Consider the following 27,941-nt stretch of genomic DNA (forward strand, 5'->3'; position numbering starts at 1 on the left):
GACCCCCCCAATGGAGCATCTTCGCTGGTTGGAAACATTTAGGCTGGCCTGCCTACGATCCATCCTGGGTTCAACCAGGCTGGATTGTGTGAGGTGCTCACAAATCCTTGAAAGATCTGGGCAAAGTACCATCAGTGAGCTCCTCTGGCAGGCAAGGCTGCGTTGGCTGGGTCATGTAGCCCGCATGCCTAGCCACCACATGCCTAAACAGCTTTTGTTCGGCCGGATCGAGGGGGCTAAACGGGCGCGGCACGGGCTAGAGAAGAGATGGAGTGATGTGGTACAGGAGGACGTGGAGCTGAGTGGACTTGCCGATGACTGGTACCAGCGGTGTCAAGATCGGCCTCAGTGGAGGAGGCTCGTGAAAGACGCTACTGGGCAGTTGGAGGCAGTCGCCCTCCAACAACAACGAAGGGCGGAGGAGCGACGCTCACGACAACGAGCGGAGCGCCGGGTGGCTAAAGCACAGCAAGTTGGTACAGTAGGGGGCACAGGTGGTGCATCAGCCAGTCATCTCGGTCATCTCGGTCAGTCGACCCATGGCATCTGGGTCTGCCCCGTGACCTCCTGCCAGCGGGCGTTCGACACTTCACGTGGCCTCAAGGTGCACTTGGCCTGGCACAAGCGTCGTGGTGACGTCACCGACACTTAGTGGCGAATGGCGGTTGTTGTTGTTGTGTGTCTGTGAGTGACTGTGTGTATGAGTGTGTGTCTACCTCCTCGCGGTGCCGGACGGGCAACACTGTCGTGGGCAGTGCTGTGGGGGGAGGGCCAATGCCCATTGGCCTCTCCCCTCATGGCGTCTGTGACCACCACAGTGGCTAAACGGGGGCTCTGGACGGGTGTGAGGGGCTGGTAACCCCTCCACCTTCAATTCATTACCACTAAACTACGAATTAAACATAAACCTGTAACAAATAAGCTTGTGCCGGAGGCCCCGGGGGGTCAGGCTTTTATGACGTCTCCTGGCCAAACCCCATTTGGCGGAGCCAGGAGATTGAATTTTCACCCTCGGGGCTCCTCCAGAAACAACAAAAAACCATTGCGGATGGCCACGTGGAATGTTCGAACGCTCACTGCGGAGGAGAGGCTGCCACTCCTCTGTCGGGAGCTGGACCGGTACCGCCTGGATCTCTGTGGCATTCAGGAGGTCCGGTGGACCGGTTCTGGCTCCTGCCACCATGAGGGGTGGACAGTCCTCTACTCGGGGCAGGAGACTGCCAAACAACAGGGTGTGGCTCTTCTTCTGAACAAAAGAATGAAGGGGGCGTGGGAGCGTGGCGGTGAGGTGTGGGAAGCTGTAAGCCCCAGGATACTTTGGGCTCGCCTTCCCATCAACCAGAGGCGAGGAGTGGTGGTCGTGGTTACTTATGCCCCCACCGAAGACGAACATCCGTGGAGGGATGCAAGCAAAGCCGATGAGTCAGACGCTTTCTATGACCTCCTGTCACAGGTGCTGGCTAAAGTGGCCACTCGGGACAGAGTCATCTTGTTGGGTGACTTCAATGCCCGAGTTGGTCATGATGCTGACACCTGGTCTGGAGTGATTGGAAGGCATGGGCCAGATCAGCTCAATAATAACGGTAGGAGGCTGCTAGATTTTTGTGCAGCCCATGGGCTTGTAATTACCAACACGCTCTTCCGGCATCGGCGCATCCACACAACATCATGGATACATGCCGGGTCCAAGCAAGAACATCTGCTGGACTACATAGTGACGGACCAGCGGATGCGAACCCATGTCCTTGACACCAGGACCTACCGTGGAGCTGATCTGTCCTCTGACCATCGACTAGTCATCTGTAAGATGCGCCTGCCTTTCTTCCACTCCGGTGGTGGGTGTACACCCAGGATCCCATTCCAACCAAAAGTGGCCTGGTCTCAGTTAGCTGATGAAAGTTGCAAGCGAGAATTTCATCATCGCTTGCAGCTGGGGTTGGCATCGTCCCCCACTCCACCTGATGTCGAGGGTAAATGGGCAAGGTTTAAGACTGTGACTCATGCAGCTGCAATGGCTGCTTTGGGTACGCGGTCCAGACCTCCCCAGAAACCCTGGCTGACAGAGGAGGTGTTCAGGTTAATTGAGAAAAAGCGACAGGCCCACTCTCATCGCCTACAGCATCCCACGTCAGAGAATGAGGAGGTTTACCGCAGCCTTCGCTCGGAAGTTCGGAGAGCCGTAAGGCGTTGTAAGGATGGGTGGTGGTCGCGGGTTGCTGAGGAGATGGAGTCTGCCTCAGTGGCCCGTGATCACAAATCACTATTTAACTCCATCAAAAAAGTAACCTGCAGCGCCACACCTATTACCATCATTAGAGGAAAAAACGGTGATCCAATCTCCGACCCCCAGGAACAGGTTTGCAGATTTGCTGAGCATTTCTGTGAGGTCCTGGGGGAGGGAAATTCTCTCAGCCAGGAAAACATCATGGCACAAAGTGGGGATAACCCTGCTGAGGCTGCAGTGCCTCAAATATTGGAAGAGGTCACCCCCTGTGAGTGGCTGGCTGAGGTGCCAGCTGTTGAGGAAGTACTGAAGGCGATCCGGAGTCTGAGACCAGGAAAGGCACCGGGCAGAGATGATCTCCCAAGCGAAATGCTGAGGGAGGGTGGCGTTTGTGCACAGACTGCCCTATATGACATCATAACAACAGTCTGGACCGCTGGACGGGTACCGCAGGATTGGAAGGATGCCCTGGTGGTCCCCCTCTTTAAGAAGGGGGACCGCACAGACTGTAACATCTACAGGGGCATCTCACTCCTCAGTGTGCCGGGAAAGGTCCTGGCAAGGATTATTCAACATCGCCTTGCTAGGCACGCTGATGAGAGGCTTGCGGAGCCCCAATGTGGTTTCAGGAAAGGGCGGTCCTGCACAGATGCCATATTTTCTGTCCGTCTGCTACAGCAGAGGTGTAGGGAATTCCAAAAAAACCTACATCTCTGCTTTATTGACCTGGTCAAGGCCTATGATACCATCAGTAGGCCTGGACTCTGGGTTGTTATTCGTGCTTTCGGAGTCCCTGACCCTCTGCTCACGCTCATTAAGGACCTTCATGATGGTGAGCGGGCCTGGGTAAAACTACGTGGCCGGGAGTCGGAGCCTTTCCCTGTACACCTTGGGGTGTGACAGGGATGTCCTCTGGCTCCCACATTATTTAACATCTATTTCGACTGCGTAGTTTGTGAAGCCTTCAATAGCTGTACCGGGGGAATTTCCATTTGGTACAGATATAATGGGAGGCTGATCGATGCCCGGGTGCGATCAAGGGATGGCTCCCTATTGGTCAACCACGTTATGTATGCCGATGATTTGGTAATAGCTGCTCATTCAGAAGAGGAGTTGGAGATGCTGCTGCTGAGACTGGAGCGTGCCACTAAGAGGTGGGGCCTTACCATCAGTCCCACCAAAACTAAGCACCTGCCTGGGTATTTTGTACCATCGGACACTCCACCCCCACAACTCCCAATCGGTGATGGGGCAGTTGTGGAGAGAGTGGAGAGTTTCCCATACCTGGGCAGTGTGCTCATGACCGGCTCCAGTTTATCAGCAGAGGTCTCACTCCGAATCAGTCGAGCGGCAATATCTTTTCATCGGTTGCATAACGCTGTGTGGAAGTTACCTGGTCTGTTGCTCCGCACGAAGCTTCAGGTCTTCTCGGCCACGGTCATTCCCTCCCTTCTTTATGCTTGCGAAACGTGGACCCCCCTAATGGAGCATCTTCGCTGGTTGGAAACATTTAGGCTGGCCTGCCTACGATCCATCCTGGGTTCAACCAGGCTGGATTGTGTGAGGTGCTCACAAATCCTTGAAAGATCTGGGCAAAGTACCATCAGTGAGCTCCTCTGGCAGGCAAGGCTGCGTTGGCTGGGTCATGTAGCCCGCATGCCTAGCCACCACATGCCTAAACAGCTTTTGTTCGGCCGGATCGAGGGGGCTAAACGGGCGCGGCACGGGCTAGAGAAGAGATGGAGTGATGTGGTACAGGAGGACGTGGAGCTGAGTGGACTTGCCGATGACTGGTACCAGCGGTGTCAAGATCGGCCTCAGTGGAGGAGGCTCGTGAAGGACGCTACTGGGCAGTTGGAGGCAGTCGCCCTCCAACAACAACGAAGGGCGGAGGAGCGACGCTCACGACAACGAGCGGAGCGCCGGGTGGCTAAAGCACAGCAAGTTGGTACAGTAGGGGGCACAGGTGGTGCATCAGCCAGTCATCTCGGTCATCTCGGTCAGTCGACCCATGGCATCTGGGTCTGCCCCGTGACCTCCTGCCAGCGGGCGTTCGACACTTCACGTGGCCTCAAGGTGCACTTGGCCTGGCACAAGCGTCGTGGTGACGTCACCGACACTTAGTGGCGAATGGCGGTTGTTGTTGTTGTGTGTCTGTGAGTGACTGTGTGTATGAGTGTGTGTCTACCTCCTCGCGGTGCCGGACGGGCAACACTGTCGTGGGCAGTGCTGTGGGGGGAGGGCCAATGCCCATTGGCCTCTCCCCTCATGGCGTCTGTGACCACCACAGTGGCTAAACGGGGGCTCTGGACGGGTGTGAGGGGCTGGTAACCCCTCCACCTTCAATTCATTACCACTAAACTACGAATTAAACATAAACCTGTAACAAATAAGCTTGTGCCGGAGGCCCCGGGGGGTCAGGCTTTTATGACGTCTCCTGGCCAAACCCCATTTGGCGGAGCCAGGAGATTGAATTTTCACCCTCGGGGCTCCTCCAGAAACAACAAAAAACCATTGCGGATGGCCACGTGGAATGTTCGAACGCTCACTGCGGAGGAGAGGCTGCCACTTCTCTGTCGGGAGCTGGACCGGTACCGCCTGGATCTCTGTGGCATTCAGGAGGTCCGGTGGACCGGTTCTGGCTCCTGCCACCATGAGGGGTGGACAGTCCTCTACTCGGGGCAGGAGACTGCCAAACAACAGGGTGTGGCTCTTCTTCTGAACAAAAGAATTAAGGGGGCGTGGGAGCGTGGCGGTGAGGTGTGGGAAGCTGTAAGCCCCAGGATACTTTGGGCTCGCCTTCCCATCAACCAGAGGCGAGGAGTGGTGGTCGTGGTTACTTATGCCCCCACCGAAGACGAACATCCGTGGAGGGATGCAAGCAAAGCCGATGAGTCAGACGCTTTCTATGACCTCCTGTCACAGGTGCTGGCTAAAGTGGACACTCGGGACAGAGTCATCTTGTTGGGTGACTTCAATGCCCGAGTTGGTCATGATGCTGACACCTGGTCTGGAGTGATTGGAAGGCATGGGCCAGATCAGCTCAATAATAACGGTAGGAGGCTGCTAGATTTTTGTGCAGCCCATGGGCTTGTAATTACCAACACGCTCTTCCGGCATCGGCGCATCCACACAACATCATGGATACATGCCGGGTCCAAGCAAGAACATCTGCTGGACTACATAGTGACGGACCAGCGGATGCGAACCCATGTCCTTGACACCAGGACCTACCGTGGAGCTGATCTGTCCTCTGACCATCGACTAGTCATCTGTAAGATGCGCCTGCCTTTCTTCCACTCCGGTGGTGGGTGTACACCCAGGATCCCATTCCAACCAAAAGTGGCCTGGTCTCAGTTAGCTGATGAAAGTTGCAAGCGAGAATTTCATCATCGCTTGCAGCTGGGGTTGGCATCGTCCCCCACTCCACCTGATGTCGAGGGTAAATGGGCAAGGTTTAAGACTGTGACTCATGCAGCTGCAATGGCTGCTTTGGGTACGCGGTCCAGACCTCCCCAGAAACCCTGGCTGACAGAGGAGGTGTTCAGGTTAATTGAGAAAAAGCGACAGGCCCACTCTCATCGCCTACAGCATCCCACGTCAGAGAATGAGGAGGTTTACCGCAGCCTTCGCTCGGAAGTTCGGAGAGCCGTAAGGCGTTGTAAGGATGGGTGGTGGTCGCGGGTTGCTGAGGAGATGGAGTCTGCCTCAGTGGCCCGTGATCACAAATCACTATTTAACTCCATCAAAAAAGTAACCTGCAGCGCCACACCTATTACCATCATTAGAGGAAAAAACGGTGATCCAATCTCCGACCCCCAGGAACAGGTTTGCAGATTTGCTGAGCATTTCTGTGAGGTCCTGGGGGAGGGAAATTCTCTCAGCCAGGAAAACATCATGGCACAAAGTGGGGATAACCCTGCTGAGGCTGCGGTGCCTCAAATATTGGAAGAGGTCACCCCCTGTGAGTGGCTGGCTGAGGTGCCAGCTGTTGAGGAAGTACTGAGGGCGATCCGGAGTCTGAGACCAGGGAAGGCACCGGGCAGAGATGATCTCCCAAGCGAAATGCTGAGGGAGGGTGGCGTTTGTGCACAGACTGCCCTATATGACATCATAACAACAGTCTGGACCACTGGACGGGTTCCGCAGGACTGGAAGGATGCCCTGGTGGTCCCCCTCTTTAAGAAGGGGGACCGCACAGACTGTAACAACTACAGGGGCATCTCACTCCTCAGTGTGCCGGGTAAGGTCCTGGCAAGGATTATTCAACATCGCCTTGCTAGGCACGCTGAGGAGGGGCTTGCGGAGCCCCAATGCGGTTTCAGGAAAGGGCGGTCCTGCACAGATGCCATATTTTCTGTCCGTCTGCTACAGCAGAGGTGTAGGGAATTCCAAAAAGACCTACATCTCTGCTTTATTGACCTGGTCAAGGCCTATGATACCATCAGTAGGACTGGACTCTGGGTTGTTCTTCGTGCTTTCGGAGTCCCTGACCCTCTGCTCACGATCATTAAGGACCTTCATGATGGTGAGCGGGCCCGGGTAAAACTACGTGGCCGGGAGTCGGAGCCTTTCCCTGTACACCTTGGGGTGCGACAGGGATGTCCTCTGGCTCCCACATTATTTAACATCTATTTTGACCGCGTAGTTCGTGAAGCCTTCAATAGCTGTACCGGGGGAATTTCCATTTGGTACAGATATAATGGGAGGCTGATCGACGCCCGGGTGCGATCAAGGGATGGCTCCCTATTGGTCAACCACGTTATGTATGCCGATGATTTGGTAATAGCTGCTCATTCAGAAGAGGAGTTGGAGGCGCTGCTGCTGAGACTGGAGCGTGCCACTAAGAGGTGGGGCCTTACCATCAGCCCCACCAAAACCAAGCACCTGCCTGGGTATTTTGTACCATCGGACACTCCACCCCCACAACTCCCAATTGGTGATGGGGCAGTTGTGGAGAGAGTGGAGAGTTTCCCATACCTGGGCAGTGTGCTTATGACCGGCTCCAGTCTATCAGCAGAGGTCTCACTCCGAATCAGTCGAGCGGCAATATCTTTTCATCGGTTGCGTAACGCTGTGTGGAAGCTACCTGGTCTGTCGCTCCGCACGAAGCTTCAGGTCTTCTCGGCCACGGTCATTCCCTCCCTTCTCTACGCTTGCGAGACGTGGACCCCCCTGGTGGAGCATCTTCGCCGGTTGGAAACATTTAGGCTGGCCTGCCTACGATCCATCCTGGGTTTAACCAGGCTGGATTGTGTGAGGAGCTCACAAATCCTTGAAAGATCTGGGCAAAGTCCCATCAGTGAGCTCCTCCGGCAGGCAAGGCTGCGTTGGCTGGGTCATGTAGCCCGCATGCCCAGCCACCGCATGCCTAAACAGCTTTTGTTCGGCCGGATCGAGGGGGCTAGACGGGCGCGGCACGGGCTGGAGAAGAGATGGAGTGATGTGGTACAGGAGGACGTGGAGCTGAGTGGACTTGCCGATGACTGGTACCAGCGGTGTCAAGATCGGCCTCAGTGGAGGAGGCTCGTGAAGGACGCTACTGGGCAGTTGGAGGCAGTCGCCCTCCAACAACAACGGAGGGCGGAGGAGCGACGCTCACAACAACGAGCGGAGCGCCGGGTGGCTAAAGCACAGCAAGTTGGCACAGTAGGGGGCACAGGTGGTGCATCAGCCAGTCATCTCGGTCATCTCGGTCAGTCGACCAGTGGCACCTGGGTCTGCCCCGTGACCTCCTGCCAGCGGGCTTTCGACACTTCACGTGGCCTCAAGGTGCACTTGGCCTGGCACAAGCATCGTGGTGACGTCACCGCCACTTAGTGGCGAATGGCGGTTGTTGTTGTTGTTGTGTCTCCATGTGCTTACCGCAGCCTTCGCTCAGAGGTTCGGGGAGCCATGAGGCGCTGCAAGGATGGGTGGTGGTCGTGGGTTGCTGAGGAGATGGAGTCTGCCTCAGTGGCCGCGATCACAAATCCCTATTTAACTCCATCAAAAAAGTTACCTGCAGTGCCACACCTATTACTATCATTAGGGGAAAAATGGTGATCCAATCTCCGACCCCCAGGAACAGGTTTGCAGATTTGCTGAGCATTTCTGTGAGGTCCTGGGGGAAGGGGAAATCCCTCAACCCGGAAAACATCATGGCACAAAGTGGGGATGACCCTGCTGAGGCTGCGGTGCCTCAAATATTGGAGGAGGAAGTCACCCCCTGTGAGTGGCTGGCTGAGGTGCCATCCATTGAGGAAGTACTGAAGGCGAACCAGAGTCTGAGACCAGGAAAGGCACCGGGCAGAGATGAACTCCAAAGCGAAATGCTGAGGGAGGGTGGCGTTTGTGCACAGACTGCCCTACATGACATCATAACAACAGTCTGGACCACTGGACGGGTTTCGCAGTATTGGAAGGATGCCCTGGTGATCCCCCTCTTTAAGAAGGGGGACTGCACAGACTATAACAACTACAGGGGCATCTCACTCCTCAGTGTGTCGGGAAAGGTCCTGGCAAGGATTATACAACATCGCCTTGATAGGCATGCTGAGGAGAGGCTTGTGGAGCCCCAATGCAGTTTCAGGAAAGGGTGGTCCTACACCACAGATGCCATATTTTCTGTCCATCTGCTACAGCAGAGGTGCAGGGAATTCCAACAAGACCTTCATCTCTGCTTTATTGACCGGGTCAAGGCCTATGATACCATCAGTAAGCCTGGGCTCTGGGTTGTTCTTCGTGCTTTCGGAGTCCCTGACCCTCTGCTCACGATAATTAAGGACTTCATGATGGTGAGCGGGCCCGGGTAAAACTATGTGGCCGGGAGTCGGAACCATTCCCTGTTCACCTTGGGGTGCGACAGGGATGTCCTCTGGCTCCCACATTATTTAACATCTATTTTGACCACGTAAATTTCGATTTAAAGCTTTCGTGACTGCAGGGATTCATCTTCTTGGTTCTTTTGGTAAAGTCACGTGACTTTACCGAAAGAACCAAGAAGATTTGACCACATAGTTCGTGAACCCTTCAATAGCTGTACCGGGGGAATTTCCATTTGTTACAGATATAATGGGAGGCTGATCGATGCTCGGGTGCGGTCAAGGGATGGCTCCCTATTGGTAAATCACGTTATGTATGCCGATGATTTGGTAAGTGCTGCTCATTCAGAGGAGGAGTTAGAGACGCTTCTGCCGAAACTGGAGCGTGCCACTAAGAGGTGGGGCCTTACCATCAGCCCAACCAAAACTAAGCACCTGCCTGGGTATTTTGTATCATCGGACACTCCACCCCCCAACTCCCAATCGGTGATGGGGCAGTTGTGGAGAGAGTGTAGAGTTTCCCATACCTGGGCAGTGTGCTATTGTATATATAGGCCTTTTTCCTAAAATTAAGATTAAGTATAATTCTGCCAATTTTTTTTTTTTATCAACCGCGATGTAGCACGATGCACAAAAAAAGTAACAACCACCCTCACGAGCAGCTGCCTTTTCACACTCGAGACCAGAGAGCAGGAGGTGAGCCATACAAGGGTAATAAAAAAAAACCCAGAACAAAGAGAAGAGGTCGGGGGTTTTTCTAATGAGATTCTAGAGACACAGGACTTCAAAAGGCCCCCTCAAAACAATACAGACTGTAGGCGCCACGATATATAACAAATTTTCGTTTCCCTTAATACAACGGTTAAAGTTCAAAACTTAGCCACAAAAATAAGTGAACATCATAGATCCACACACTCACTCCAATGAAGAACCAGGCTACAATCTACATCAGTGGATTATTATTTCTCAATTATTAATTCGTAACTAATGTTATTTTTTTCTCTATCTACGCGACCTTACCAAAGCATCAAAGAATGAATTCAGGCAGTCAGGGATGTTCTTAAGCCAAAACGTAATTCTCTAACCTCGGGATATCAAATAATAATAATAATAACTCGAGAACAAACAGCACAAACCCTGGATACAGGCGGGGGAACAAAGGTTAATAAAACCCTAGGAATATACGTGGTAATAACAATGATAAATCACAAACCAAATAATAATTATGAAGTATTAGACCAAGGGTCATCCAGAAGAATAAAAAGGCGAAGTAGGTCAACCACGTGCAACCAAGATAAAATGTAATTCCATAGAGAAATCCTCCCAGCCGCCTTTGTCTCCCAGCAGCACGTGATAGCAAGATTTGCACACACAGGCAAAAGAGCAGCTCCTTCCATTGATGACAGGAAGGCTTTGATGAAACTTATATTACCCCAATAAAATAGAACAAACGCACACACACCTACCCAAAACAGCAGGGGAATGCCACCGGACAGGAATCAGGCCAGGGTGAGACTTAACAGATGGCTGAATGAATCAGAACACACACACACACGGACACACCCAACTTCCCCCACCGCAGAGCGACATCAAAGGAAATTCCGGTCCTTTGTGAGAAGGCGAGCCGAGGTGGGCAAATTTCTTTTTTTAAGCACGGACACAGATCGTGCAGTTCAGTCTTGCAAAGGAACGAGAGAGGCATGGCCGCGAGATCAACCATGAGTGTCGCCTCGCAGAGAGAAGGGACGATGTGTTGTTAAGAGCTGAGTTCTGCATGGGCCGACAGAGTATCGCTGAAAGTTTTATTCTACATTTGTCCTGAAGTCAAGGATTGCGATAAGTTGTATGGTACTAAGCTTTCACAGTCGTTTAAGAGAGTGTGAACACAATTTGCAAGTTTTTGAGAGTGAGTGATCCAGCATCGACCAAGCTAGCATGCAGCAGCGCCACCGAGCGCCACCACGCAAAGGGTGTCAGCTGCCAGCGGACAAGCTGTAAGCGCAATCGTGCATCGCCAGAGAGAGAACGGAGAGCAGTGGAAAGAGCCTGAGCCAACGCAGCCCTGAAGTAAGGACGGGTGTCCGTGTGAAGCCACCAACTGCAAGAGAGAGCAGGAGAGAAAGAGTGACGAGCATACAAGCAATCAACCTGGAGAAAGGGCGGAAAGCGCCAATCATCGACCAAGCCAGCACGCAGCAGCGCCACCGAGCAAAGGGTGTCAGCTGCCAGCAAACAAGCTGCAAGCGCAATCGTGCATCGCCAGAGAGAACGGAGAGCAGTGGAAAGAGCCTGAGCCAACGCAGCCCTGAAGTAAGGGCAGGTGTCCGTGTGAAGCCACCAGCTGCACGAGAGAGCAAGAGAGAAATAGTGACGAGCAAACAAGCAATCAACCTGGAGAAAGGGCAGAAAGCGCCAAGCATCGACTAAGCGAGCATCGCACAAGACCAGCAGCAGAAGACAAGCTGCCAGCGCAATCGCGCTTCGCCAGAGAGCACGCAGCAGTGCCAGCCGCGCCATCGAGCAAGGGTATCAGCTGCCAGCGGACAAGCGGCGAGCGCTACGAGCACCTTCAAGGACAAGCATCGTGCCGACGCAGCTCATCCAGCAGCAGAGCCGGCAGCTAACAGCAGACACGCCCCGAGCGAGAGGGGGAGCTTCCGAAGCCGTTCGTATGACACACCCACATTCACACGCCACCACGCATCGCCGGCGTCTGCTCGACGCAAAGAATTGACCAAGGGAACCAAAACCACGCTCACATACATTAACATACCCGGATTAACAATAAGGATCAAGGAGACAAATCCCCACACGCACCTGAAACACATACCCAGACTGATGATAAGAAGACTAATGACAAGGGTGCGTCAACTATTAGTGATAACGAAGAACCTCGCTGCTCATTGAGTGATATGAATACGGTCATTGGTTCTTTACCCTTCTATCTGGCAACAAAACTGACACCTTTTTGCAAGGAGTCATGTTTGCATAGACCGCAATACCTGCAGTCATAATACAAACAAAAGAACATAACTCTGATAATGTGCACTGTCCTTGAAGTTGATTGGTCCACACCCGAGACAGCTTTCCTTCGAGCCTAGTCTCATATGGGTTGGACCAGATGACGCCAAAAGGCGCAATTGCGCCTTTTGGCGTCATCTGGTCCAACCCATATGAGACTAGGCTCGAAGGAAAGCTGTCTCGGGTGTGGACCAATCAACTTCAAGGACAGTGCACATTATCAGAGTTATGTTCTTTTGTTTGTATTATGACTGCAGGTATTGCGGTCTATGCAAACATGACTCCTTGCAAAAAGGTGTCAGTTTTGTTGCCAGATAGAAGGGTAAAGAACCAATTATCATATTTTTACTGGCAAATGAGGTCCCCATAATGAATACGGTCGTTTATAAGTACACTAGCGGTTAGTACCCAGCGTTGCCCAGGCGAAAAAGGCAGACACATGTAGTTACGCACGCAAATCCATTGATACACACACATAGAGTTACACGCACAAATTGACTCACACATACATACATACATAGACTGAACAACAACAACCGCCATTCGCCACTAAGTGGCGGTGATGTCACAACAATGCTTGTGCCAGGCTATGTGCACCTTGAGGCCACGTGAAGTGTCGAACGCCCGCTGGCAAGAGGTCACGGGGCAAACCCAGATGTACAGGTCGACTGACTGAGACGACTGGCTGATGCACCACCTGTGGCCCCTACTGTGGCAACTTTCTGTGCTTTAGCCACCCGGCGCTCCACTCGTTGTTGTGAGCGTCGCTCCTCTGCCCTCTGTTGTTGTTGGAGGGTGACTGCCTCCAACTGTCCAGTAGCGTCCTTCAGGAGCCTCCTCCACAGTGGCCGATCTTGACACGGCTGGTACCAGTCATCCGCAAGTGGACTCAGCTCCAAGTCCTCCTGTAGCACATCACTCCATGTCTTCTCCAGCCTGTGCCGCGCCCGTTTAGCCCCCTCGATCCGGTGGAACAAAGGCTGTTTAGGCATGCGGTGGCTGGCCATGCGGGCTACATGACTCAGGCAACGCAGCCTTGCCTGCCGGAGGTCACCGATGGGACTTTGTCCACATCTTTCAAGGATTTGTGAGCTCCTCACACAATGCAGCCTGGTTAAACCCAGGATGGATCGTAGGCAGGCCAGCCTAAATGTTTCTAACCGACGAAGATGTTCCATTAGGGGGGTCCAAGTTTCGCAAGCGTAGAGAAGGGAGGGAATGACCGTGCCCGAGAAGACCTGAAGCTTCGTATGGAGTGATAGATCAGGTAGCTTCCACACAGCGTTACGCAGCCAATTAAAAGATACTGCAGCTCGACTGATTCGGAGTGAGACCTCTGCTGTTAAACCGGAGCCGGTCATTAGCACACTGCGCAGGGAAACTCTCCACTGTCTCCACAACTGCCCCATCACCAATTGGGAGTTGTGGGGGTGGAGTGTCGGATGGTACAAAATAGCCAGGCAGGTGCTTAGCTTTGGTTGGGCTGATGGTAAGGCCCCACCTGTTGGTGGCAAGCTCCAGGTTCAGCAGCAGCACCTCGAACTCCTCCTCCGAGTGAGCAGCCATTAGCAGATCATCGGCATACATAACGTGGTTGAGCAATAAGGAGCTATCCCTTGACCGCACCCGGGCATCGATCAGCCTCCCATTGTATCTGTAGCAGATGGGAATTCTTCCGGTACAGGCATTGAAGGCTCGACGAACTACATTCAATGTGGGAGCCAGAGGACATCCCTGTTGCACCCCAAGGTGTGAAGGGAAAGGCTCTGACGCGAGGCCGCTCACCATCATGAAGGTCCTTAAGGATGGTGATGAGTGGGTTCGGGACTCGGAAAGCACGAAGAGCAACCCAGAGTCCAGGCCTACTGATGGTATCATAGGCCTTGAGCAGGTCAATAAAGCACACGCATGGACTAAGATGCACACATGGACCTACAGACATGCAAAGAAATGGAGTTACACTGACTAACATGGAGGCATGCACACACAGCGACTAACACACACGCACATGGACTGAGACACACACACACACATATGGACTGACACACACAAACACATCGACTTACAGACACACACACATATGGACTCACACACACATAGACATGCACTTGAGATACGCACACATGGAGTTACACACACATATCGACGTACACACATACAGCGACACATACATAGAGTGATACACACATAGCCCTACACACACATACACATATGGACTGTGACACACAGATATCTACTTTAGATACACAGACATGGATTAACACACATATGGACTCACACACAGACGCATTGACTTACACACACACATCGAGTGACACACACATGTATAGACTTACACACACATGTGGACTAACACACACACATATGGACTGACATACACATCGCCGTACACGCACACAGATCGACTGACACACACACATGTACTAACACACATAAACACTTTGACGTTGTCTGTTCGAAAAAGACACCCACTTGGAGTTAAAGACACGCATGGCTCTACACGCACACACATATGGACTCAAAGACACACACATGGACTCACAAACACACATCGACGGGCACAGCAATCCCCGATGATGGCACAGCTATCAGTATCGCAGTACTACGTATGAGTAAATAGCGTGACGTGAGCGATGGAAACAATATAAATGCATTGAAGAAATAAGCAGAAATCACAGACTGCCAGTAGACCGTGGCAGCGTTATAAAAGCGCAGCAAAAAAAGGGGAAATTGAGCAACCCAAAAATCCAAAAAGAGTTTTGTGTACACAAACATAATTATTGTAACATGTCAACTTGTTTCATAATGGTAAACAATGAACCTGAGTTGTTATCTTCACAAAAAGATAATTATTGTAACATCTGTGAACTTGTTTAATAATGTTGAACAATGAAGCTGAGTTTTTATCTGCGCACAAACATTATTATTGTAATGTTTGTGAACTAATGTGTTTAACAATAGTAAAAAATGGAATTGAGTTGTTAGCGTAAGAAGCAAGGAACTTTTTACTTACCATAGGCGTGTTGAGGCCTTGTGCCATGCGTAGCCCCTGTCTTGGCCTACATTGGCGAGGCGGCGGAGTTGGCACGTTGCCAAGCTAGGGGCTGGGCCGCTACCCCCCCTCCCCAGCATCCCCTGCCCGTGAAAGAATAATGCTATGTAAGTGTAATATCTCAATTACGGCGGGAGACGAGTTGACGGGGCAGCACTTATTTATATATACAGCCGAGATACAGCCTACGCTACGCGTGCCTAACTCGGCCACGCTCTCAGGCCCTTCGGCTACACTCACGTAACAGTAACAGATACAGCCGAGATACAGCCTACGCTACGCGTGCCTAACTCGGCCACGCTCTCAGGCCCTTCGGCTACACTCACGTAACAGTAACGGATACAGCCGAGATACAGCCTACGCTACGCGTGCCTAACTCGGCCACGCTCTCAGGCCCTCCGGCTACACTCTCCCCACAGAGAACTATCGGGCCGCCTTGCCAGGCACGGACCCCGACCTCTGGGTTACACAACCCGGCCCTTACAAGGACATCGGGATGTGAATCCCAAGGTCTCGCCTCTGAGCCACACAGAGCCCCGGCCCTTACAAGGGCAGCGGGACTAGGGGTCTCAGGGCCTATCTCTTCCTCCGTCTTCTGTCTTCACTGGTAGACTTCTCCCCGAGTGCTGCTGCGCATCGCCTTACATAGCCCTCCGCTCCAGGGGGCGGGGCCTATGTGGACCGCGATGTGGACACCCGCCTGCGGACCGCGATGTAGCCACCCACCACGCGCTGTCACACGATCCCCCCCTGCCAGCACGCACCACCACTACATCACCCCCTACCACATAGCTCGCAGCCGGCTCGGCTGCAAAAAAAACTCCTCAGTCTGTGTGTGCCCCGTAACGCTATCAACAACAACAACAAAACCACAACACAACAAAACACAACAAGAACTCCGCGAACCCCGTGACAAATACAAAACTGAACATTGAACCGCAATGACAACAACTGTATGTACATACTGGCGAGTAAACCCAATAAACTATATACAAGAATGACCTGTACAGCGTCCCCACACTACCGCTCGCCCCTAGAACGGGACATTAGAACGGATTGAAGGGGAACACGCTGTGACGAAGTGACCCGGCAGAACCCCTTCCCCCCCCAGTCAGGAAAAGTGGCGCGACCTAGCGCGGGTCCACCTGGCCGGTCCGTCGTACGGCACAGGATGAGTTTGACCGTCCGGCGGCTCCGGCAGTCCAGGAAGGCACGGAGCAGGCTCCGAAGATCCGCGCGTGCCTCGGGGATGCGGTCGCCGACGGTCAGCAGCCGTCAGTTCCGAGACACCTGGGAGCGGATCAGGCGGAGACATGTGAGGATCAGGCGGTGCCATTCCCCTCCCCGAGTCGACGGCCACATCACATGCTCGGTCATCACGACATGAAGGAAGGCCATATGGTGCCGCGAAAGGTTTCAGCCGGGAGGGGTGAACGTACCAACGGCGTTTTCCCCATTTTATCTGAATGCAATGAGGCCGTGCAACACACACGACTTCCACGGGTCCCCGCCATGGCCTCAGCAGTTTCGGGGACGTGGCCAACGGCGCATGCGGGCAGTGCAGCCAGGCCCTATCGCCCGGTTTCCATTCGTGCATGTACACCTTCCGCGCACGCAACCGCTCGTTAGCAACCTGGCGAGACCTTGAATTCAGCCTCGCAGCTTCCCGCGCCTCGGTCAGTTTAGCAATGTTAAATTTAATATGGTCGGCAATTTAGATTTAGCACATGGATCGGGAATCCCCAGCTGGGCCTCCATGGGCGGATCGGCCTCCCGACCGTACATGAGATAGAATGGGGAAAATCCTGTCGCCGCATTGGGGGCCATCCTGTACGCCGCGAGTACAGCAGGGACCTGCAAGTCCCAGTCAACCTGAGCATCGCTCACCTGTTGACATAACATGGAAGTAATCGTTCTGTGGAGTCGCTCCACCATCCCATCAGTCTGTGGGTGGTACGGGGAGGTACACACCTTTTTCGTACCCAAAAGGTCGCACACCTCGCGCAACAAAACGCTCAAAAAATGTTTTCCCTGGTCGGTCAGCAAGCGTTCGGGGGCACCCTTGTCCAAGACATAGCCCTGGACAAAGGCGTCCGCCACAGCCGCCGCCGACTGGTTAGCAAGCGGCCACGCCATAGGCCATCGCGTGAAGTATTCCACGCCAACCAGCAGGTACTTGTTACCCCTAGGTGTTACCGGAAAGGGCCCCAAGATATCCAACGCAACGAGTTTGTTCGTGCGCGAGACTTGAATAGACTGTAGCGGTGGATTAGCCGCAATGGGCGGCGGCTTTCGTTGAGCGCACCCCACACACCCCTTGAGTGTGTTCACCACATCACTCCCCATACCCGGCCAAAAATAGTCCCGCTGGAGCAGGGCGAGCGTTTTGTTGACTCCCAGATGCAAGAGCCGTTCGTGAGCGGCCAGAACGACTCTACCCCGCATAGCAGACGGCACGACAAGCGCATGTCGCCGGGACATACTGTCCCACCTCATAAGGAGGCCCTGTTTGACCACCCAGGAGCCGACTCCCATTTCCCCTCCCTCGGGAACCTTTGCTTTACGACGCAACGCGAGTAGGGAGCTGTCGGCCATTTGGAGTCGACCCCACTCGATAAGAGGTAACGCGAGTAACGAGTCCCCGCCCGTGGGGGTAGCGGGAACGTCGACCCGTGGCGCATCAGTGGCAGCGACCAACTCTCCCCCGGGGATGGCGACATGCGGCTTACAACGCGCCGAACCCAGAAGACATGCACATTCCGAGCGAGGCGACAACCGCGACAGGGCATCCGCGTTGGTGTGGCGCAATCCCTTACGGTAAGTGGTCGTGAATTGGTAGTCCTGGAGGACCTCCAACCATCTAGATAATTGACCCGAGGGTTGGGCGACACGCAACGCGTATTGAAGCGCCGCGTGGTCCGTCCGGACAGTAAAATGACGGCCGTAGAGATACGGTCTGAATTGCTGTATAAAGAAAACGATAGCCAGCAACCCACGACGGGTCACACAGTAGCGCTGTTCCGCTGGCGACAACACCCTGCTACCGTAGGCGACCACCCGTTCGACTCCCCCGATCACCTGTGAGAGCACCCCCCCAATACCCGTGTTACTGGCATCTGTGTCGAGCAGGAATGGTTTTGTAAAATCAGGGTAACACAAGGGCGGAGCACTCGCCAAGGCGGTCCGAAGGGAGCAGAACGCGGCCTCCTCCTCCAGCCCCCAGCGAAACCTCACCTCTTTCGCTGTCAAAGCATGAAGGGGTTTGGCTATGGTGGCAAAGTGCTCAACGAAACGGCGGTAGTAGGAGGCAAACCCTAATGAAACTGCGGACCTCAGTTACTGACGTGGGCGTTGGCCATGAACTGACACAGTGTGTCTTCGCGGGATCGGTGGAGATCCCCAAACGGCCCACAATGTGCCCCAAGTACCGTACCAATTCCCGAAGTAGGTGGCATTTAGCCGGTTTAAACTTCAATTTAGCGGATCGCATTCTGAGGAACAGCCCCCTCAGCTTTGAAGGCCGTCAACGCAGGAAGTCGCTGTTGAAACACCTGGTCGTCTTCCGATAGATTATTTTCCCGCGCTGCGCCGTCGGTATGAGAAATGGCGGCTCCGTCCATGGGTGGGTCATGGCGACTTTTGGCGCGCGCCGATCACGCGGGCGGCGAAGAGTGGAAGTCCCCGGTCGCGATTCCCGCAAACCGAGGGACGATCTGTTAAAATGGCGCCATTTTCAATGTCCGAGGCGCAAAGCGCATTTTGGCGGGAATCTCCAGCGTGTCTCCTCGCCACGCTCGCCGTCGTCCTTCCACCTCCAGATGCGGTGATTATACCGCCAGAATAGAAGCCGCGGCAAACAGCAGCTCCGCCAGGCGCGAGTGCGCATCCTGGAGTCCGGTGTTGGACCCGAGCGGAGCGTCGGGCGTCCCCGAAAGGTGCTGCGGTGTCGGCATCTCCTCTTCCTCTCCCCCCGAAGCTCGCTGGCCCGATTCGTCGTGGTCGTCTTCCCGGTCTCGCTCGTGAGTATGATTCGTCTTCCTGGTATCCATATTTCGAAGACAGTTTCACTTCTGACGCCAGTTGTAATATCTCAATTACGGCGGGAGACGAGTTGACGGGGCAGCACTTATTTATTAACACTCCTGTAACAGTAACAGATACAGCCGAGTTACAGCCTACGCTACGCGTGCCTAACTCGGCCACGCTCTCAGGCCGTTCGGCTACACTCTCAGGCCGTTCGGCTACACTCACGTAACAGTAACGGATACAGCCTACGCTACGCGTGCCTAACTCGGCCACGCTCTCAGGCCCTCCGGCTACACTCTCCCCACAGGGAGCTATCGGGCCGCCTTGCCAGGCACAGACCCCGACCTCTGGGTTACACAACCCGGCCCTTACAAGGACATCGGGCTGTGAATCCCAAGGTCTCGCCTCTGAGCCGCACAGAGCCCCGGCCCTTACAAGGGCAGCGGGACTAGGGGTCTCAGGGCCTATCTCTTCCTCCGTCTTCTGTCTTCACTGGTAGACTTCTCCCCGAGTGCTACTGCGCATCGCCTTACATAGCCCTCCGCTCCAGGGGGCGGGGCCTATGCGGACCGCGATGTGGACACCCGCCTGCGGACCGCGATGTAGCCACCCACCACGCGCTGTCACACACCACCACTACATAAGCAGTAAAATATTATTATCTACGGAGTCTGTAGTATAAACTGGATGCATCGTGTTGGGGAGGGGGGGCGAAGAGGACATGACACTGTGAATAAATATCGGCAGCGTGATGTGTGTATGTGTTGGCTGTAAAACGCGTAAAAAAAAATGTCCGCCGTGAGCTGGAGCGAAGGCGCATGACTTGGTAGGGTCCGCCCCCCCCACGCAATTGACGTTACTTGGTACGGTCGATGTCGTACAATAAGTAAATAATGAATAATAGAAACGGCACAAATCTGTTAATTAAACTACTTTAAAGTTTACGGATGGGAAAACGGAATAGCCTATTCCCACCACGACGCTTAGGGCGTGTCGCCCGGCAAATTATTTCGGTCTTAAACCCCACCGTCCGAGAGCCAAATCCCCCGTAAGCGCGAGCGCGCGGAGACTTTTATATAAAAGATTTGTCGTTGTTTTTCTTTTTAATCGCATCAAAAATTACCAATAGATTCATCGATGTAAACTAGGCGTATGAAACCTTCGTTACGAATCTACAAGCTCACAGGGAGAATATTGTGTTAAACCTTTCTTTTGATCACAGAATCTTGCCCACGAATGAATTGAAGCCTTAGCCAAAAGATAAGCATCTTGCGTAAGCAGGCATTCACTGCTGCACACCATTGTACCAAGACATTTAGTTAATTATATAATCTTGCCGATTAATCTATTGACGTATATTTTTACCTTCTGGATATAATAATACTCTTTTTATTACCTTTCGTATGAATATCGTCGCATGCCTGTTTAAGGACTTTTCCCTATCGCCGTATATGCTCGCGTTACTCGGAGGAATTAATCAATTGTTCGGTTGCCCAGTATAACAACGTAATCATTGATGGTTAAATGTACGGATTAATGAGGGGGACTTCCCCAGTGGTATTGTGCTGATAATTCCAAGCATAAGAGTTCGCATATTAGAGTGTTATGTTTTTGTTTAGAAATTAAAATTGCTTAACACACAAGTGTATGAGTGGTTCCTTCCTGAGTTCATGCTTAATAATCTTATTTATAAGAACTGTATCCTGCGTTGAGATTTGAATTTGGAGACCTGACATAAACACACTAAGACATAATCAGTAAATGTTAAAGCGAGGATAATTGTATTATTCCGATTAATAATACGACCCTAGACAACGAAGATAAGCCTAATTATAATAACTGCATACATTAGTAATCGCAATTTAATAGATCACCGCCCCAATTATCATAATGTATGCACACAATTACATAAATTAGCATAATAATGTAGCTTCCACACAGCGTTACGCAACCAATGAAAAGATAATGCCGCTCGACTGATTTGGAGTGAGACCTCTGCTGTTAAACCGGAGCCGGTCATGAGCACACTGCCCAAGTATCGGAAACTCTCCACTCTATCCACAACTGCCCCATCACCGATTGGGAGTTGTGGGGGTGGAGTGTCCGATGGTACAAAATACCCAGGCAGGTGCTTAGTTTTGTTGGGGCTGATGGTAAGGCCCCACCTCTTCGTGGCACGCTCCAGTTTGTGTGTAAATCAGTCACTAACACACAAACTCAAACTAATACATGCTCACTAATACACACAAACACACACTAATACATGCTCACATAATACTCACTAATACACACATAATACTCGTGAACACTCACATAACATGCACTAACACACACACTAATACACGCTTACTAATACATACGCACAATTGCACACAGTGTTGATATACGGTGTTTTTTCTGGAAGACTTTGCTGTTTTTTCCAGGATTTTTCTGTTGCGTGTAGTCCGTTTAAGATGTTCCTTATTCCTGTTTTTGTTTGTTGCGATTGCATCAGAGTTAAGAGCCGCATGGCTCACAGTGTTATACCATATAAATGAAACTGAAAACTTAAATGAAAAAAATGAATATCTGCTTGCCATTATTTTTCTTATACTTCTACTTTCATAGTTAGTTATTACTTAGGTTATTACTAAAAGCAGTAATAATCGAATGCAGAGGCAATTATTTAATATGATAAAGAGTAGATACATTTATATAGTCTTACAGATACAACCGGCCCTTTGAGGGCACCCAGAATGACGATGCGGCCCAAGATGAAATTGAGTTTGACACCCCTGGTGTAGAGCATAGATGAATGTTGTTCCATTGCCATAACGTAGCTCCGCAGGCTACAACACCTGTTGGTATGCATGTCAATAACGGGTAGAAGCACCATCCAGTCTCAATCCTATTTAGATTTTCAGATTTTTGAGATGTAACATGTACACTAATATACACACACTCACATGTACATATACACTATCCATATACACTAATACTTGCGCCTTATTGCACACTCACACACACTTATACACACCCCTGTTTGAGTCCGCAGTTGTTGTGATGTTACAGTATTTTTTTACATTAAAATAAATGCAAGCAATCTTCATATAATAAGGATTGACATTCATAAGGTGCAATTCGTCCAGTGATCTGAGTGCGCCATGGACAAAGTAAGTTAATATACGCATGTATGTGCAGGCAGTCCCCGGTTTACGCAAATCCGAATTTACGGAAATGCTCCCATAAATCACGTAAAAAAATTCAACGTGTGGAAATGTTTGTGTTAGTGACATAAGTGCAACTAGTGCAGCGTGTTGAGGGTGCGGATGTCTACTTAAAGCCCCGCCTCAACCAAAATGCCGCGTTCAACGTGCCCGAGCTTCACGAGGATTAAGGTAAATTTCATTTTTTTATAGCATAACGTTATTATTTTCCTTTTGTAGCATTACGTAATTGTTTGTTTTATATGCTTAGAACTATATATTTTCCCATATTTCTATTGCTGGTTTTCATTTTAAGTTTATTTCACGAGTTATGTACTTTAGTTACTGCGTGTTTGTATGTATGTGTGTAGACAAGGTCTGGCAAAACAACACCCTTATAAACACAACAAACACGTTTCAGATTATAAAGGTACAGTGCAGTATAAATTAATGAATAATTGTGAGTGAACTGATATTTGTGAATGCCACCTATTATATATAAAATGTATAACACAGAAGCATTAAACAATGAGCAACTTTGCTCATGAACGTGTGTGCTCTGGTCATGTTCACCACCATTGTGAGTGTCCCTCACTCACCGCGTGTTTGACTCCGCGGTTCCCGTGGGCTCGGTGAGTCAGCGCTGTCCCTTCTCCCGTCCACACGGGTTTAGGCTGAATAACAACAAGATCAGAGACAGCGGCCTCCGACTTTTAGCGGACGGGATGTTGGGGAGAGAAGGGAGTTTGGAGACGTTAGAGTGAGTAATGTCCTGATCCACACACTTATATAAGCACACCTAAACAAAAATGTATACACATGTGGACACAAAACACAAAGATACTCAGTATAAGGTAAAACATTTTGGAACGTCTATTATAACTTTCTTTTTTATTCACTTTTTACAGCACTTTTCACCACTATTAAATAACAACACAATTACAATTGTCACATTACCTACTCTTACCAATGATATTGTTTCAACCTATATTATGTTAATACAGTAGATCATCGATTATCCGGCAGCCGGATTTTCAAAAACACCAGATAATAGCATCATATAAAAATGGCTTATTTTTGCAAATTCTTTAATAAGATGATATTTTTTAGGTGTTCTGTATATATATTTAGTGTTTTTAAATAGCTTGCGATATCAAAATCGCTTACATAAATATACAAAGACAAAATAAATATCCTGCAGTAGAAAGTGACTATTTACTGTACTGCACTCACCACTCCAATATCGAAGACTCTGCATGGGGTGGTGTGTGTATTCCGCTCTTGTTCAACAACTTGTGTTTGACAACAACTTGTGTTTGACGACAACAACTTGTGTTTGGCAACAACAACCTATGTTTGACAACAACAACCTGTGTTTGACAATAGACTGATGCAGCCTTCAGATCGGTGCTCTGGCGAACGCCGAATTGCACGCAATTTTCTCCAGATCGCACTGTATATTTTCTGCTTCTATTACTGTAATTATTAGTCATGAATAATGTATATACGTTCAGCATTTCATTGTTTAAGTTGTATGTAGTGTGTAATGTACTGTATATAGTATTTGACACTGAAATGTTTTGTCACGCACATGGTGCCGATCGCCGGACTGGTACAGCCTTTGCAGCGGTTTCACCGGATGTTGGAAGCCAGATAGGCACGCTCTGGATATAATTGATGATCATCTGTATTTCACGTCATAGATAAAATTTGGTTAAAAACTTAAGTGATTTCAAGAATTTATATTTTTGGGTCTTTCGGTAAAGTCACGTAGATAGGTTCAAATAAAAAAACCAAAAACTACGTTTCGATCGCAACACAAGCAATCGTCATCAGGAGAAAAAACGGGCGGGAAAGCTGCTGAGGCAGGCTGTTTTAAAGGTTTGAAATGGGTGTAGTCACCCATATGACCCTTGGACTACACCCATTTAAAACCTTTAAAACAGCCTGCCTCAGCAGCTACCCCGCACTTTTTTCTCCTGATGACGATCGCTTGTGTTGCGATCGAAACGTCGTAGTTTTTTGTTATCTTTGTTATTTTATTTGAACCTATCTACTTAACTTTACCGAAATACCCAATAATATGTGTACAGTCTCCACAAACACGACTCTCAACCACTGTTCCGTCAACCACCGTGGTACCACCTCTCACCATACCTCACTCTGTGCCCAGACCCTCCACCCATCCCCTCTGCCACCACTAACCATCTCTTCTCTCCCTGCAGCCTGTATAAGTGTTCACTGACAGACAAGTCGGGTTCCTCTCTCAGTGTCATCCTCAAGGCCAACATAGGTTTGAAGATTCTCTGGTAAGCTCTGCTGTTCGTTTCTCACATGTGCTCTGTGCACGAACTGTGCTAATTGTTGGTGCAACGCGTCGTGAAGTAAACATTTAAATGTGAACACATTTAATCTTGCTGTCCTGCTTAATCGAGTCCACTTTAAAAAAAATTACTGTAATCTTAACACATTTGTTTAATTTAACACGTAGGCTAAAGCAATATTCATATTGTTAGTAGATACATTAATTAATTGTAAACATATCGCTGTGTTCCTCGATGAAAATGTACTTGTGTGTGATCCTCTGTTGTAACTTTGTGTTGAGAAAACACCAACACTTTTTATATTAGAAACATACAGTGCAGTATAATTGAATGGATGATTGTGAGTAAACTGATATTTTTGAATGCCATGTGTTATATATAAGATGTATAATGGGTTCATTTAGGCACACACACTTCTTGGGAGGCAACACTCATTTATTAGAACAATAAGTATATAACACTGTACATTACACATAGGGTGGTGACCACCGACCTACTCTAGCTAACACACACTTCTCTAACTCTCAGCTACTCTAGTGTGACCCAGCCAGGTGGCTACTGGCAGGTCCGCTGACTGGAGGCTTGACTATTCTTGGCGTCTTCACGAGGCATCTTCATTCTTGGCACGGGCAGCCTCGAATCTCGTGAGGAGGCTGCTTATATGGGCCTCGACGTGCCCAGGCCCACCCCGGCCACGCCTCCCTTCGAGCACCCGCTCGAAGCCCCCCTGCTGTCCACGTGCCCCCCGAGGTCCCCCTAGGCCCCCGGCCCCCACTGGGATCTGGTCACGTGTCCAGCACCAGCCCTGACGTCATTTCCAGCCAGGATGACGTCATGTGTGTGTGAAACCCACGTGGTAGTAACGCTCCCGGCATAGTGATGTCACACGTGTGCGTGTGTACACAGTAGTGATACCACAATCATTACAAATGTATAACACAGAAGCATTAAACAAGAGCAGCTTTGCTCATGAACGTGTGTGCTCTGGTCATGTTCACCACCATTGTGAGTGTCCCTCACTCACCGCGTGTTTGACTCCGTCCACCCGGGTTTAGGCTGAGTCACAACGAGATCGGAGACAGCGGCCTCCGACTTTTAGCGGACGGGATGTTGGGGAGAGAAGGAAGTTTGGAGACGTTACAGTGAGTAATGTACTGATGCACACACACTTATATAAGTACACCTAAACAAATATATACACACATGTGGACACAAAACACAAAGATACTCCTCTTCTTGGTTCTTTCGGTAAAGTCACGTAGAAGGGAAATAATAAAATAATATAAATAAAACATAAACTAAATTTCGATTTAAAGCTTTCGTGACTGCAGGGATTCATCTTCTTGGTTCTTTCGGTAAAGTCACGAAGAATGGAAATAATAAAATAATAAAAATAAAACATAATAAAATAATTCTCACGACGTTTCGGCCACAACGCAAGCAGCCGTCCTCAGGTGAAGAACAGGTCTGTCAAGAAGACAGAGTCTGAATGACAACCCCAGGCTTGGAGCGTCTTTTTTAAGCTGGGATGGAGGGGGGGAGAGCGCCTTGACAAAATAATTTGCATATCAAGAGGAATTTAGCATATTTATGGGAAATGCAGATATGCGATTTGTAATACTTGTGAAATGCGTAGGAGTTTGGCGAGGGGTTTAAAGTCATTATGCCCGTGCATTATGCAGGATTAGCAGCATCAAAGGGAGGGGGTAAGGGTAGCATTAATAAAGAGAAGGAATGTTAATAGTATATATCTGCAGTAACTAAACCACCACGTAAACAACTAACGTATAAACTACATAGTATCATCAGTATACTAAATATACTCTTCAATAAGCTGAGCTACTAACAGTAAGTAATACATTACAATTCTACATCGCATAAAATATAATATGCTTCCAGCTAAACTTTATTCTCTTACATCACACGGGTATACCCTGTACTATATACTGCCATAGACAAACCCAACATTAAATTACATACTGTATTATTATAATACACCACTCTATACCTTATACATTGTAATATTACACTATGTATTATTCTACCTACCCTACTGTATATTACACTGCTGTATATTCACTATACAATTACGATACTATGTATTACTTTTTACATTGTATAAAACATTACAATTGTATACTATTTATTATTATACAATCAGCTATACACTATACCATTGACCGCCGCGTGAAAGATACTAAGAGGAAGCAACGAAATATGTCAATGGGAGAGTGGTGGTAGGAAACTTGCAGCGGAGCAGAGAATCCATTCCCTGCGGAGAATACAAGATATATAGTCAATGCCAGTGAGTGGACTGCGGTCTGAAAGTCACCGTAAACGTGAACACACTCAGTTAAGATCCGATATGGTTTATTACGTCCTTCCAATGATTGCTGAGCCAGAATCCATCTTCTCGGTTGAAATTGTCTCTGTGTTTGTATATGTGGATCGCCTCATGAACGAATCTCTCATGGTAGCCAGATGGTTTGCAGAGAACCTCTGTCTTGGAGAAGTCAATATCATGTGAGCCCACTGAATTGTAACAGTGATCTGCCACGGCTGAGGTGTTTGTCCTACCGTGTTTCAAGTCTGCTTTATGTTCACGGATGCGGTCCGAGACATGTCGTTTGGTTTCTCCAATGTAACTGCTACCACAGAGGCAACTTAGTTTGTAGATGCCAGGGTACTGTATGTCTGGAACCACATCTTTTACAGACGGGACCAGATCACGGATTTTATGTACTGTGTTGAATCGGACCTGGATCTTGTGTTTTATCAGGATTTTGGAGATGTTTTTTGTGACCCCAGCAATGTAGGGTAAGGTGATGGTTTTGAAAGGCTCCTCAACAGGATCCTTCTCAATGCTTGGAGTGATGGCTTTGCAGATTGTATAGTCGGAGTAACCATTAGCTTTAAGAGCTTGGCGTACGTGTTTGAGTTCACTGGCAATGTGTTCCTGGTCGGAGATGCATTGGGCTCTATGGTATAGAGTCTTGATGAGGGAATTATTCTGGGATGGATGGTGGTGGGAATCCGGTTTTAGGGAAGCATCCGTATGGGTGGCTTTCCTGTAGACAGAGTGGCTCATTGAACCATCAAGTCTCCTTTTAATTAGGACATCCAAAAAGGGTAGCTTGCCATCTTTTTCGACTTCCATGGTGAATCTGATGGCTGGGTGTATGGAATTGATGTGGTTGAGGAATTGGTCTAGAGCAGGCCGGCCATGTGGCCAGATGACAAAAGTGTCATCTACGTACCTCTTCCATAAGGTCGGGCGTAGAGTGGCAGTCTGGATGGCGTCAGTCT

General features: G+C 50.1%; 1 protein-coding gene across 3 annotated transcripts in view; it reads left to right on the forward strand.

Moving 5' to 3' along the window:
• The window catches only part of LOC133362979 (NACHT, LRR and PYD domains-containing protein 3-like), a 125,173-nt gene that overhangs the window by 84,681 nt on the left and 12,551 nt on the right, over positions 1–27,941 (forward strand). For all 3 annotated transcript variants that reach the window (XM_061581960.1, XM_061581958.1, XM_061581959.1), the window contains 3 exons: positions 22,985–23,071; positions 24,537–24,620; positions 25,691–25,777. In XM_061581960.1, coding sequence (XP_061437944.1) covers positions 22,985–23,071; positions 24,537–24,620; positions 25,691–25,777 — 258 coding nt within the window. The remainder of the gene's footprint in view (positions 1–22,984; positions 23,072–24,536; positions 24,621–25,690; positions 25,778–27,941) is intronic.

The sequence above is a fragment of the Lethenteron reissneri genome, unplaced genomic scaffold, assembly GCF_015708825.2.
Source record: "Lethenteron reissneri isolate LAM-NWPU_2019-01 unplaced genomic scaffold, ASM1570882v1 scaffold_1639, whole genome shotgun sequence".
NCBI classification, from domain to species: Eukaryota; Metazoa; Chordata; class Hyperoartia; order Petromyzontiformes; family Petromyzontidae; genus Lethenteron; species Lethenteron reissneri.